The 13098-nt window shown below is 38.9% G+C and overlaps 5 protein-coding genes across 9 annotated transcripts; 4 read left to right on the forward strand and 1 right to left on the reverse strand.

Annotated features, from left to right (window-relative positions):
- Positions 1-248: 248 nt before the first annotated feature.
- Positions 249-4275, forward strand: LOC108849465 (ABC transporter G family member 27). 5 transcript variants are annotated; one of them, XM_057009145.1, is made up of 12 exons: positions 715-780; positions 864-937; positions 1017-1095; positions 1249-1388; positions 1549-1778; positions 1895-2050; positions 2165-2348; positions 2425-2733; positions 2825-3112; positions 3184-3468; positions 3541-3648; positions 3910-4275. In XM_057009145.1, exons 5-12 carry the CDS (start codon positions 1585-1587, stop codon positions 4129-4131), a joined length of 1746 nt encoding a protein of 581 aa, XP_056865125.1. In that variant the 5' UTR covers positions 715-780; positions 864-937; positions 1017-1095; positions 1249-1388; positions 1549-1584; the 3' UTR covers positions 4132-4275. The 5 variants fall into 5 exon arrangements, with proteins under 5 accessions (XP_018478521.1, XP_056865125.1, XP_018478522.1 ...); XM_018623020.2 differs by having other exon boundaries at positions 1311-1388; XM_057009144.1 differs by having other exon boundaries at positions 1017-1388.
- A 275-nt stretch (positions 4276-4550) lies between these two features.
- Positions 4551-7028, forward strand: LOC130511712 (uncharacterized). Its single transcript, XM_057009147.1, has 3 exons — positions 4551-4780; positions 5289-6157; positions 6239-7028. The coding sequence occupies exons 2-3, from the start codon at positions 5291-5293 to the stop codon at positions 6860-6862; spliced, it is 1491 nt and encodes a 496-aa protein (XP_056865127.1). The 5' UTR covers positions 4551-4780; positions 5289-5290; the 3' UTR covers positions 6863-7028.
- Positions 7029-7334: 306 nt separating this feature from the next.
- LOC108851152 (uncharacterized) lies at positions 7335-8474 on the forward strand. The gene is made up of 3 exons (XM_018624567.2): positions 7335-7625; positions 7713-7971; positions 8044-8474. The coding sequence occupies exons 1-3, from the start codon at positions 7335-7337 to the stop codon at positions 8472-8474; spliced, it is 981 nt and encodes a 326-aa protein (XP_018480069.2).
- A 779-nt stretch (positions 8475-9253) lies between these two features.
- On the forward strand, positions 9254-9807 carry LOC108851153 (uncharacterized protein At4g04775-like). Its single transcript, XM_018624568.1, has 2 exons — positions 9254-9415; positions 9523-9807. Exons 1-2 carry the CDS (start codon positions 9254-9256, stop codon positions 9805-9807), a joined length of 447 nt encoding a protein of 148 aa, XP_018480070.1.
- A 261-nt stretch (positions 9808-10068) lies between these two features.
- Positions 10069-11819, reverse strand: LOC108851154 (uncharacterized). Its single transcript, XM_018624569.2, has 2 exons — positions 10451-11819; positions 10069-10373 (listed from the first exon to the last, which is right to left on the reverse strand). The coding sequence occupies exons 1-2, from the start codon at positions 11817-11819 to the stop codon at positions 10069-10071; spliced, it is 1674 nt and encodes a 557-aa protein (XP_018480071.2).
- Positions 11820-13098: the final 1279 nt, after the last annotated feature.

Below are 13098 nucleotides of genomic sequence, written 5' to 3' on the forward strand. Positions count from 1 at the left end.
GTCTAGAGAAGCAAGATCCACGTGCTGCTTTCCTACCCCCATCTGCACCGAAAGTCAGGTTTTGGCGTTTTGCTAATAACTATATCAAAGGAAATAGATAAGATCATTTCCTGTTTAAAGTAAAACGTGTATCTACCTGTAAAACGCATGAGCCAGAGATTAGTTCGTAGGTCATGGTCTCATGTCAATCACGTGTCTATAGCCAAAGGGAGTCCCCAACTCTATAAATAGGTGATGTTTGTGTCTGTCACGTCTCAAAGAAAAAAAAAACACAACAGAGACCTTCCCATCACCTCAGCACTAAGGTGGTAAGTTGTAAACCCGTTTCATGACCCTTTATGGTCAATTAATGGTTCAAAGAAAAACAGACAAAAGTACAGAAACACTTGTGGGGAAACAAGATGGAAGTGGGAACCTCATCATCAGGATTGGTCAAGGCCAAATCTGAGACACTATCAGAAGCTCTCAAGTCTAGTTCACTTGATTTCAGTAGTAATGGTGGCGGCAGTAGCCACGGGAGAAAGCACCATGTGAGAGCATCGTCATCACCGAGCCAAAGTGCCAGCAGCAACAACCAGGGTAACAAGAGAAGGAACACACACATAAGGAAGGCCAAGAGTGCACACCCTGCTCTTGACCTTAGTCGTCTCACTGGTGGTGCGGCTCTAAGCCGAGCCTCTAGTGCTTCCCTTGGACTTTCCTTCTCTTTTACAGGCTTCGCTGTGCCGCATGAAGAAGAAATCATTCCTTCAGAGCGATCATGCAGCAATGATGATAACTGTAAGAAAACCACTAAGCACGGTACCTAATTGCGGGTTTTGATGTTAACTTTGGGGTGTACTGAGTTCTCTTTCTTGTTGCAGTGGAAGATATTGAAGCAGCAACCAGTAGTGTGGTCAAGCTTCAGGAAGAACCAACCTTTCCAATATATCTGAAGGTAAACCATTTCCCCATATAGATAATCTTATGGAAAACAGTAGAGATTGATCTTTATGATACTCTCTATTTGAGCGCAGGCACTGATGGAGATATTGTATCTAAAATCATCAACCACCCAAATGTCCATAGAAATATATTAGATTTTTGCTGCCATTGGTTAGTCCTACTTCGTTATTAAAACATAGCATTGTGAATCTTCCTAGATATGAAGTTTTGTGCACAAGAAGTTTACATTTCTCGCATAATGAAGAAACCGTTTACCTTCTTAAAAAAAAGAGTAATTGTAACATCCTCATTGCATTAAGACAGCATCATGACAATGGAAACCTCTGTTTTGCCTTCTTTGTTGGTCTAACTTTGGTGCCCAAAAGTCAAAGCTTAGGAGGCTCAAGTACACTTTACTGTTTATCGGCAACATGTGAAGCAGAGCTTCACGCTGGAGCAAAAGGGTATGGTTATATTGGTATTGTTGTTATGTATAAACCAGAGAGAACTTTAGTAAAATTTCTGTAGAAAAAATAATAGTAATCTTGCACATTATTGGCATATGGAAACTTTTGCTTGAATATTTTTGACTTATCAAGTCAATTCTTGTCATGTTCTTTGCAGTTCATAGATATCACATACAAGGTAACTTGTAAAGGAATGACATCTTCATCAGAAAAGACCATCTTGAATGGCATAAGTGGTTCAGCCTATCCAGGGGAGCTTCTAGCTCTGCTGGGACCTTCTGGAAGTGGCAAAACTACATTACTTAATGTGCTTGGTGGAAGATTTAATAAGCAAAACGTTGGTGGCTCGGTTAGCTACAACGATAAACCTTATTCTAAGCACTCCAGGTAATATAAGATTCCAACTCAGTCTCTACTAGATGACACTGTTGAAATGCATATATAATTTGTACAACTGATTTTGACCAAAAAATAAAATAAAATTTGTGCAACTGACATGTCAGGATTGGATTTGTGACTCAAGATGATGTGCTTTTCCCTCACTTAACTGTAAAAGAGACACTAACCTACACAGCTCTTTTACGCCTTCCCAAGACCCTCACAAAGCTGCAGAAGGAGCAAAGAGCTGTCAGTGTTATACAAGAGCTTGGCCTGGAAAGGTACATTATCATTACTACTATTATCTAAAAAAAAGTTTGAACACCTCTCCTTATGGTAAAGCTAACAAGTATCGAGAATGGAACCTTATTAGAAAACTTTGACTATTGTATAAGGTGCCAAGACACAATGATTGGAGGGTCATTTGTGCGTGGTGTCTCAGGTGGGGAGAAGAAAAGGGTTTGTATTGGGAATGAGATCATGACTAATCCTTCACTCCTTTTCCTTGATGAACCCACTTCTACTTTAGACTCTACTACTGCTCTAAAGATTGTTCAGATGCTACAAAGTATAGCAAAGGTAAAGAGACATCCACTCTTTACAAAATCCAAATCCTGTTTTGACCATATCCAAGTTCTTACTTGTTGGCATGCAGGCGGGCAAAACTGTTGTTACAACAATTCACCAACCGTCAAGCAGGCTCTTTCACAGATTTGACAAGCTGATTGTACTCAGCAGAGGAAGCTTGCTTTACTTTGGGAAAGCATCAGAAGCAATGCCTTACTTCTCTTCCATTGGATGTTCTCCTCTACTCTCCATGAATCCAGCAGAGTTCTTGCTGGACTTAGCGAATGGAAACATGAACGATATCTCCATACCCTCAGCTCTTAAAGAGGAAATGAAGATGGGAAGTTCTTGCAGCAAGATAAGATCTTCCAAGCCAACTCCTACAGTTGTATATGAGGTGAGACATAGAAGAGACACTTTTACATTTCAAGATACCTTCTAGAGCTATATATATCATATTAACTGTGAAGTTGATGCTGCAAACACAGTATCTTGAAGAGGCTTACAGGACACAGATTGAAGTCTTGGAAAAGAAGAAACTTATGGAACCAGTTCCTCTTGATGAAGAAGTTAAAGTGATGATAACTTGTTCTAAACGAGAGTGGGGACTAAGCTGGTGGGAACAGTACTGCGTACTCTCGTTAAGAGGATTTAAAGAACGGAAGCATGACTATTTCAGCTGGTTGAGAGTCACTCAAGTTCTCTCCACTGCCATCATCTTAGGTTTACTCTGGTGGCAATCAGACATTCAACATCCCAAAGGTCTACAAGATCAGGTATGAGAACATGCTCATGGTCTAGAAATTAGACTCTTATATTGAAAATGGAAACTCTCTCTTTATCTCAGGTAGGGCTACTCTTCTTCATTGCTGTTTTCTGGGGGTTCTTTCCAGTATTCACAGCGATCTTCACGTTTCCTCAAGAAAGAGCAATGCTGAGCAAAGAACGAGAGTCTAATATGTATAGATTAAGTGCATATTTTGTGGCTAGAACCACAAGCGACCTGCCACTTGACTTGATATTACCTGTGCTTTTCCTGGTAGTTGTATATTTCATGGCAGGATTGAGATTAAGTGCTGAATCTTTTTTCTTAAGTGTGCTCACAGTCTTCCTCTGCATCGTTGCAGCTCAGGTACATGGGTCACATTGTGAAAACCAGATGACATGTTGAACGAAAAAATTGCTAACAAGTTTTTGTGTTTAGGGACTTGGATTAGCTATAGGGGCAAGCTTAATGGATTTGAAGAAGGCCACAACTTTAGCATCAGTAACTGTGATGACTTTCATGCTCGCTGGTGGCTACTTCGTCAAGGTAAATTATATACAACTTCTGATTAAAAGAACAAGATTATAAACAGTTTTCTTTAACAACATACTACATTGTTCTTACCTCCCTTTCTCCACATTCAGACGTTGTAAACTTCTACTTACAGTGAGATGTTTACCTTTAATTAAGATTCATATGCAGTTTCAGATAAACAATTCCTGAGACCTGTCATCATACATAGATAGAGGAGTTTTGCAACTCTAATGCATTGATTAACACTAAATTGTTTTGTTTGTCTTTTGGCAGAAAGTTCCGGTTTTTATTGCATGGATACGTTACATGTCATTCAACTACCACACATACAAGCTCCTTGTCAAGGTTCAATATGAAGAAACTATGCAGGACGTAAATGGGGAGGAAATAGTGAATGGGCTAAATGAAGTGAGTGCTCTTGTAGCTATGATTGTTGGCTACCGTCTCTTAGCCTACCTTTCTCTTCGAAGGATGAAGCTCCACGCTCCAACTTAAACTTACTTACAAATAGGCACTTTTATGTAATGTGTCCCCCCTTACTTGATGATGTGTTGTTTATATATATTTCCACTTACTTCAGAGAATCAGAGTGTATTAAAAACATAATATTCATCTAAATCCTATCTCGTAATGGCCTTATTTCAATACTTAAAGATATTAGGGAAAATTGGATTTTTGGGACACTTTGAATTTTTTTTTGTCTCCTTAAGACTTTAATGAGATTCTTTAGTGAAATAGGATTTCTACTCTTGTTAATACTATTATGCCCTCAAAATTAAGTTTCATTATAAATTTATAAAATGATTTTCGAAATATAAATAGTATTTGAAAATAGTAAAAATAAAAAAATAAAATTAACATGAAAAAAAGATAATTATCGGTTTAAAGTAAATAAACCGTTAACCCTTCTTCTTACCTCGTCTTCTCCGCTTCTTCTTACCTCGTCTTCTCCGCCTCCTCTCTCCCTCTCCCATGGCGATTTTGTGTTCTTAGTCTCCCCTTCTCTTCTCCGACGAGACTTCATCTCCCGGTAGAGTTGTCTCGTTATCTTCATCTTCCTCTTCATCTTCCTCTTCTATCTCATCGGAGAAAAACGAACTCGAAGTTTTCTTCCATCAAAATCTCCGATCTCTTCAAACAGTGGGTAATCGAGTTCTCTTTTTCTTTTCTTCATCCCTAGGTTTTTAAATCCGTAATTGATTTGGAAGTGTTTGTTAAGAAGTGTTTCTCGGAAAAAAAATTGATTAGCAAGTCACGCATGTCGTATTTTTCGATTTGTAAATGGGTTCTACCGATTAAGGTTTATGGAAAGGGGCACATTTTGATTCAATAAATCTTACACTATTTAGCCTTGGATTGTGTATGTCTTGAAGTTGATTAGTTGGTGTCCGATTGCAAAAGAAATCTTGAAGTTGATTAGTTGGTGTCCGATTGTAAAAGAAATCACATTTGGATACAAAATTGTATCATTTGATTGTAGAGACATTTGTTGTTGATTTATCGATTGAACCAAGGGACTTGTTGTTATGTTGGAAATTAGAAGTAGGTTGCCTATATATTAACCGAAAGGAAGCATGATATATATAGATCTTGATTGCTCTGTCTTTGGTTTTGGTCTTTCGTTCAACTAACTTAATTTTCATTGCTTGTAGATATGTCTCTGGAGTTACCAAAGAGGATATTTAAGGAGGGTGAGGAGCCCCAAGTGAATCAGATCAACAACAATTGCAGGATCGAGTACATCATTACAAAGTTCAAAACCTGGCTCCCAAATGAGTTGGCGGCTGTGAAGAAGGATCCTGTTTTTTCTCAGATTTTTAAGCTTCATGACAATGGTCTTGGGTACTCCGCGCGAGTGATACACAGCTTCTTGTGTAGTGAGCTGGTGACTTACAAGCAAAAGGAGCTTTGGTTTGTCTTTGCGAGAAGAGCACTTCGTTTTTCTTTACAAGAATTCCACGCAGTAACCGGATTTGAGTGCAACACTGGTATCTCTCTTACCGAGTTTGATGATTGGGAAGATGATGATGGTTTCTGGAGCAGGGTGTTGAGGACCACAGATACAACAATTACACTCTTCAACTTGTGGAATAAGCACAAGTTATCGGTCAACAAGTGGAAGAATGCAGATCGGATTCGACTTATCTACTTGGCACTCATTCTTTGCGTGGTTTTAGCAAGAGATGAGAAGGCTATTATCCCCTTCAAATACATCAAGGTGGTCATGGATCTTGAGAAGCTTCGAAGGTATCCTTGGGGTGTTGATGCGTATGACCACCTCTGCAAGTCAATAGCCAAAACGCGTGACACACTGAAGGATAAGACTAGTAGTTATGTACTAGATGGTTTCTCCTACGCCTTGCAGATTTGGGCTATGGAAGCTGTACCAAAGATTGGGAAGCTATGTGGAAAAAGATTGGACAAACAATTCAGTAATGGTCCTAGATGCATCAACTGGAGGGGAGCTGCAAAGGTGTCATATGATGAGATCATTCGTTTGGAGGAAATTATTACACCTGAGGTAATAATCTCTATTTGCGCTTACTCCCCCATCATTGAGCAGAGATTTTATGATCTAAATAACTTCCCCTTTTTTGTGCAGGATGTCATGTATCCATACATCTCATGGGAAGGGAATATGGTTGTAATCGTAAGTGATATATTTCGCCGAGATGGTGAAGTGGAGGATGATAGAGTGAAGGTCCTGATGGAGTTGATAAGGAAGAACCATGACTTCAGTAATCATATATGGGAATATGAAGAAATTGCAGAGGTTTCTTTAGATCTTGAAGTTGAAGCACCCACTCCAGTTGCAGCAACTGAGGTTGATCAAGATTTTCAGACACCACAAGGGTCAAGTAATGTGGGCGTTACAGCAAAGAAGGGCAAGAAGAGGCTCCCTGATCGTGGAATGGAAAAAAGGAAGCATAAGGTTCTCTCAAGCCGATCAAACCAAGCCCCTTTTACTGAAGATATGAAGGCTTTTATGACACAATTGTTTGAGCAGAGTTTCAGTGGAATGGAACAAAGGCTACAGAAACAGATGACTGAGACATTTGAGAAAATGCAGTCAGAGCTGAAAGAATCTTGTAAGGCTGCAAGCGAGGAAGTTGAGCATGGAGCGCCTTCACCAAGCAAGCCATCTACTAGAGAGCCTTCACCAAGCAAGCCATCTACTAGCGAGCCATCTTTGAGGAGGTCCAAACGCGGGGTAAAGAAACACTAGTCTTCAACACTCTCTTATATGTTAATTTGTCTTCTTTATTAGCTGGTTTGCGTGTCTCTTAGTCTTACTCATGTATGATATCGGCTTGAATTTTGTTCTGTTTTATAAGGTCTCGGTTTGGTAGTATCCTTTGTGTGTAAGTGTCCTTTGTTTGTAAGCGTCTTTTTCTAAGACTTTATGTAGTGGTTGTGAACTTGTGTCATGTTATTCATGTAATGATAATGTATTTTGGTGTTTGATATATTGGAACCGTGTATTTTTCATGCTTTATGTTTTATATTGTGATTTAAATTGAGAATTTAACGTTACATAACAGGAATCATCCCCGACTCGAGTTGATCTAAATTTCAATGAAGCCGAGGATATTTTCGAAGGGATAGGTACGCAAGGTGTTGAACGATTATCACAGGCCTCCCATGTACCCAACTTTGATCCTTCTCAGAACAGTAAGGAAGAAGACTGGTGGACTCCAATGACTTCAGCCCGAGGTTCAAAAAAGAAACCAGCGAAAGGAAATACAGCTCCACCGCCGGCAGAGTGGGAGAGATGGACTAAAGCAAAAGGTAAAGGACTTCATCTTAGTGATACACCATTGCCTCAAGATGGTTCTCCGGAGTCGTCACTTTATCATTTCGACGAAGATTCATGGAATCGATTCATGGCATGGTCTTTGAATCCTAAACCTTTACCAATTGGTCCATCAATCTTAAACTTGTCGGTAGCTACAAGGATGGTATGTCTTGGACAATGGCTTGGGAATGAGGTAATTTTTTCATTTACTCATTTCATTAGTGTATTTGTCGAACACATCTACGTAGCTGCATATGTTTATTTCGTTGTCAATATTCAGGAAATGGATGCTTTCATGTTCATATGGCGAGTGAATACCACTTTGGAGCGTTGGGCCCCAAGACGTGTTGCGTTCATGAACGCTATGTTTTGCTTACAAATAAATGCTGCATACAACAATTTCTCGGTTGACAGAAGAGGCTATGACTTGCCTGATTTTCTTCTTGGATATGGTAGAGGTGAGCTTCCATCTCATGGGCGGAATGATCAAGTTTGGGGTGTTGATGTAGATCGTCTCTACTTTCCTCTATTTGTGAATGGTAATCCTTCTTTCTTCTGCAACTTGTCATTTTTCATTTCTTCATTTACAAATTTTCTAATGTCCAACGTAGGTAATCACTGGATTGCTGTCTGCATCAACATCATTGAGAAAAGGGTGCAAGTCTTTGATTTCAGTCGGGGAAGGAATAGGCAACACGTTGAGAAGTTTGCTGCTTTGATTCCGAGGATAGTGAAGGCTGTGGCACCACCTCAAAGCAAGAAACAACTACTTCTTCAGCCATATTCTATCGTAGAGGTACCTATGAAGGCACGATTGAATAAGTCTTGTTGTGATTGCGGGGTGTACGCACTGAAACACTTGGAATGCCACCTCCTTGGTCTCGACCTCAGTCTAGTGGATGACGAAAACATCCAGGGTTGCAGACAGAAGATTGCTGTGGACTTATGGGAGGCCACACACGATCCCATTTATGCAGAGGCTATGAAACAATATGTCCCCTCACCTTGGGAGAGGTCTGGGTCCTATGATCTCGAAGACTAGTTAAATGTCAATGTATTGGTTTTGCATTCAAAAGTTTAGATTATGTTGTTTTTAGGGAATATATGACAACAATTGCTTTGGATTTTCTATGCATTATGTGACAATTGTTGGTTTGGAGATTTGGTTTTATTTGATTTTGTGTTAATCCTTTCTTTTTGTACTAGAATAATAATCAAACCCTAAACAACCCCTAAACCATAACCTAACCCTAAACAACCCCTAAACCATAACCAAACCCTAAACTCCCCCTAAACCATAACCAAACCCTAAACTCCCCCTAAATCATAACCAAACCCTAAACAAACCCTAATCAACCTCTAAATCATAAACAAACCCTAAACAACCCCTAAATCATAAGCAAACCCTAAACCACCTCTAAATCATAATCAAACCCTAAACCACCCACTAAACAATAAAAAAAGCTAAAAAATTCAAAAACCTCGATCAATCCCTAAACAAAACAAGAACCTCAGCTATCTCTGAACATTACATATATAAAACGATAACATAACCCACAAAGTTCAAAATCAACTACAACTATAACCCCAAACTGACTCTAAAAAAACCATAAACCTTAGCAAATGACATGTATTCCTTTAAGCTTTTTATTTTGACATATTAGTGATTTTAATTCTGTTCTGCCTTAGGTATTATACACCTTCTATAAGTATTAAACGACGTCGTTTTAGTCTTAGAATTTTGACCTACACCCTTTTCTTCCTCATTATTCATCGACAGAGAGAAATACAGAGGCGATTTTTGGCGATCTTTTCAGAATAATGTCGTCGGTAAATTCTACAACGATTTCAACAGATCGAGTCGCCAAACAACGCGGAATTCCCACAAGATGCAATTGCGGTGAGAAAGTGTCTCGTTTCACTTCGAAAACTGTTCAAAATCCGGGGAGATTATTTCATACTTGTCCTATGGGATCTGAGAAGGTAAGTCATATAGACATATAAGATGATGTCTTTGATTCAACAAATAACTTGCTTTGTCCTACTTGTCTTTGATCCAATCGTATTTTTTTTCGATGTTAATGATGAAGGACAAGACCCACTTGTTCAAATGGACTGATGAGTCGGTTGTCGAGGAAATTGAAGACTTCCAAGACCTGTTCGATGTGCTGCTCGTTGACAATTCCGAGTTTCAGAAATCGTTGACAGCTTCTGAGACAATGCTGAAGCACCATGAGAGTAGAATTGAAGAGGTGGAAGCTGCACTTGCACGATCTGAAGAGAAGACAGTTGAATGCATTAACGAATTGAAGATCATAAAAGCTTTGTTCGTGTGTTGTTTGGTGATTGTATTCATGTTCCTTACCTATCCATGATGGTCCTGTGATGCTCAATTAGATGTTCGTTTTAAGTGTAAGACTATGTTGCTTCTTGTTTCTTGGTGATTATCATGTTGTGGAACCATTAATCTTTGCAAAAGCTAAAGTGTCTTCAACATATATCGATATGTCTCAAGATTTTTCGGAAATCAAATACTGAAATAAAACCAAATTGTTAAGTAAGCACTTAAACAGAAGAACAACTTGTTTCATGACAAATACGAAACCAAACAGAGAAATAAGATCAGACGGAGCAAACTAGATGGGTAAATCGCAAGTTCCTCTCTTGTGTCCTTCAGTACCACAACGGCTGCACTTGTGCTTTTTATTCTTTCTTGATCCTTGAGAAGATTTTATCTTGTCTTCAACACCTTCATACCTTCTCTTAACTGGTCGACCAGCACTCTTTCTTGACTCCGGTGGTAAAACCTTGGCAAGATTTACTGCATCTGGTACAATCCAATCAGACTGTGGAACTGCTATTGGATTTATGCTTTCAGCATATGCAGTTCTCCACGTTGAAGTGTTGTACAAGTCATCTGTAAATCTGTGTACTTCCATTCCTGTGTCAAAAAATCAGTGACTGATTGGAGCTTATTGTCTTAAAAAAAACCAAAAAAAAAATTTAAAACTTCCTTACCTCGTGAATAAATCGCAGGAATGGCGTGTCGACAAGGTATTTTTCCTATATTGAACTTCCCACATGTGCATGTTCTTCTTTCCAAGTCAACATTACAATCATATATGTCTCCTTTCACATGCGACCTGAAGTTGTCAACCTTGTACACCTGAAATCCTTTTGCTTTCACTATTCTCCTATCAATCTTTTTCTCCACCTTAATCGTTAAAGGATCAAGATGCTTCGAGCTCAACTCGCGACGCTCGTAGAACCATCGAGTCATCAGTTCTCTTATACGATCAAGCAAAGGAATAACTGGATATTCTCTAGGTGTTCTCAGAACAGAATTTATCGACTCTGCAGCATTTGTGGTCCTGATGTCATACCTGTCTCCAGGGAAAATAGAACGAGCCCATTTTCGCACATCAGCCTCCCGTAGATATCTTCCAAGCTCAGGACTGATATCAAAAATTTTAGTGATCCGAGCCTGAAATTCAGGGTACCTATATGTTCGCGAAGCCTTCTCAACCAAGGCAGTCAACCCTTTTGTCTTGAAATTTGCTACCACATTGGTCAACAAGTGGTGAATGCAAATTCCATGTTTTGATTGAGGGTAGACAGTCCCAATACCTTTAGCAATTGACGCATTTCTATCTGAGATAAAAGCCAAGTCTTTACTATCAGGTATGACAACTTTCAGCTGTCTGAAGAACCACTCCCATGAATCTTCATTCTCTGAATCTACCACTCCAAATCCAATCGGATACAAATTAGAGTTACCATCCACAGCAGTAGCAACAAGTAGAACTCCTCTATATTTATTTTTCAGAAAAGTTCCATCAACAACAATCACCCTTCGCATTGCATTGTAGAATCCTCTTACTGATTGTCCAAAGGACAAAAAAAGATACTTGAATCTCCCTTGCCCATCGGTTTCATAGTCAGTATGTGTACCATGATTAGCTTCTTTAATCATATGCAAATATTTTGGTATTTTAGCGTAACTGTGATCTGGTATACCTCTTGCAGCATCAACTGCAAATTCGCGAGCTTCCCAAGCGTGCCAATAGGTAATCTCAATACCATGCTCCATCCGCATAAATTTGATGATGTCATTTGCCTTTGGACCATCGTTAGCATCATCAAATTGATGTTGAATCAGACTCCCAATTGTTCTTGCCGATGCGGTTTTTCCAAATATGGTTTTACTCGAAGGGGCACAAGAATGTCTTCCCTCACACTTATTGATCATGAAATATGTAGACCCTTCCATACTTTCTGCCCGAACACTCCAGTTGCACAATGCATCCTTACATCGAATATACCACCACTTCCTCGTCGACTTGACAACAATGTAATCAAAATTATTCTTCATCGCAAAAACTTCCATTGTTGCCTTCAGAACCCTTTTACTTCTGAAAATCTGTTCCTTCTTCACGAATTCACCTCGCCAAGGTGGACCATCCTTTTCACTATCTCCCTTTTTTCACAATCTTCATCAGCAGGGACATGATCCTTTCTTCTATCCTCTCCACGGACAGCCTCCTGTGACCTTCTGACAAATTGTGCTCGATTTATTTCAGGAACTTCCTCATCCACAACATTACTTGAATCACACGGCTCCTTATTCAAATCGAAATTGACTCTTTCCTTTTCCTTAAACCCGGAGAATGTGACACACAAGGTATTAGACAAACTCTTCTTGACATAGCCCAGAAAATTAGATACTTGTCTATCATTGCTGATAAGAATGGGAGGATTCCCTGTTTGATTCACCATCTCATAACTGAACTCGACATTACCATCATTATGTTCCAATCCGTAATCATCACACACCATGATCTTGAGCTCCTCCAATTGAGTAGTAGGTTGTACTGTTACGATTCGACCTCGCCTTTTCTTGTCTACCACGAAACTCCACTCGTCACTGCAACTAGACATCCAATCACCGGATTTAACATATATTAGAACCATGGTGTTGGTAGAGAAAAGAGATGGAGAAGAGATGAAGAAAAAATGAAGAAGAGAAGAAGAACGATGAGAAAAGAGATGGGAAATCGTGGGAGGTGGGAGGAAATATCTTGTGAGATATTTAGGGAATATTCAGTTTAGATTTAGGAAACTTCTGAAATCGAAAAATGGAAGTTTCCATATTTTTTCCGATTTGGTAGAACATGTATCATATCCTAGGCATAGCACTGTAGAGTATGAATGAAACATTTTATTCCTTCAGTGCCACATAAAGTAAAAGGCAGAACAAGTTATGACACACAATATAGGTAAGGTATACGGATGAGTAAAGGCTATATCACGTAATAAAGCTGAAGGTATACTGATGACTTATTTCTTGATTTTAACGTATGCAATTCTATCTTTGTTAGACTATAGAAGAAAGGGTAGTTTAGGTTATATATCTCGGATATACCTTTGTCAAATCTTAGTTTCCGTTTTATGGATTATTTATAATGCCAGAATACATATTCTAACCACAGCTATATATAAAAATAAAATATGATTCCATGTTTTAAAAAAAAATATTTATACATATATATGGACATGCTTATGATTCCAATAGATTTCATATTTTTGTACATTTTTAAAATCAAGTTTACTATTTTTTCTATAAAACAAGGGTAAAAATGGTCCAGAATTGCCAAAAAAATGAAAAG

This window comes from Raphanus sativus, chromosome 4 (genome assembly GCF_000801105.2).
Source record: "Raphanus sativus cultivar WK10039 chromosome 4, ASM80110v3, whole genome shotgun sequence".
NCBI lineage: Eukaryota > Viridiplantae > Streptophyta > Magnoliopsida > Brassicales > Brassicaceae > Raphanus > Raphanus sativus.

Bases quoted from the DNA above. Each gene is read 5' to 3' on its own strand.
- LOC108849465 (XM_018623019.2), top strand. From the start codon at position 402: ATGGAAGTGGGAACCTCATCATCAGGATTGGTCAAGGCCAAATCTGAG. The intron at 938-1,548 runs GTAAACCATTTC...TGTTCTTTGCAG, and splicing joins CCTTTCCAATATATCTGAAG to TTCATAGATATCACATACAA. The intron at 2,051-2,164 runs GTACATTATCAT...CTATTGTATAAG, and splicing joins CAAGAGCTTGGCCTGGAAAG to GTGCCAAGACACAATGATTG.
- LOC130511712 (XM_057009147.1), top strand. From the start codon at position 5,291: ATGTCTCTGGAGTTACCAAAGAGGATATTTAAGGAGGGTGAGGAGCCC. The intron at 6,158-6,238 runs GTAATAATCTCT...TTTTTTGTGCAG, and splicing joins AGGAAATTATTACACCTGAG to GATGTCATGTATCCATACAT.
- LOC108851152 (XM_018624567.2), top strand. From the start codon at position 7,335: ATGACTTCAGCCCGAGGTTCAAAAAAGAAACCAGCGAAAGGAAATACA. The intron at 7,626-7,712 runs GTAATTTTTTCA...GTCAATATTCAG, and splicing joins GACAATGGCTTGGGAATGAG to GAAATGGATGCTTTCATGTT. The intron at 7,972-8,043 runs GTAATCCTTCTT...TGTCCAACGTAG, and splicing joins CTTTCCTCTATTTGTGAATG to GTAATCACTGGATTGCTGTC.
- LOC108851153 (XM_018624568.1), top strand. From the start codon at position 9,254: ATGTCGTCGGTAAATTCTACAACGATTTCAACAGATCGAGTCGCCAAA. The intron at 9,416-9,522 runs GTAAGTCATATA...TTAATGATGAAG, and splicing joins GTCCTATGGGATCTGAGAAG to GACAAGACCCACTTGTTCAA.
- LOC108851154 (XM_018624569.2), bottom strand. From the start codon at position 11,819: ATGGAAGTTTTTGCGATGAAGAATAATTTTGATTACATTGTTGTCAAG. The intron at 10,374-10,450 runs GTAAGGAAGTTT...TTTTTGACACAG, and splicing joins TCCTGCGATTTATTCACGAG to GAATGGAAGTACACAGATTT.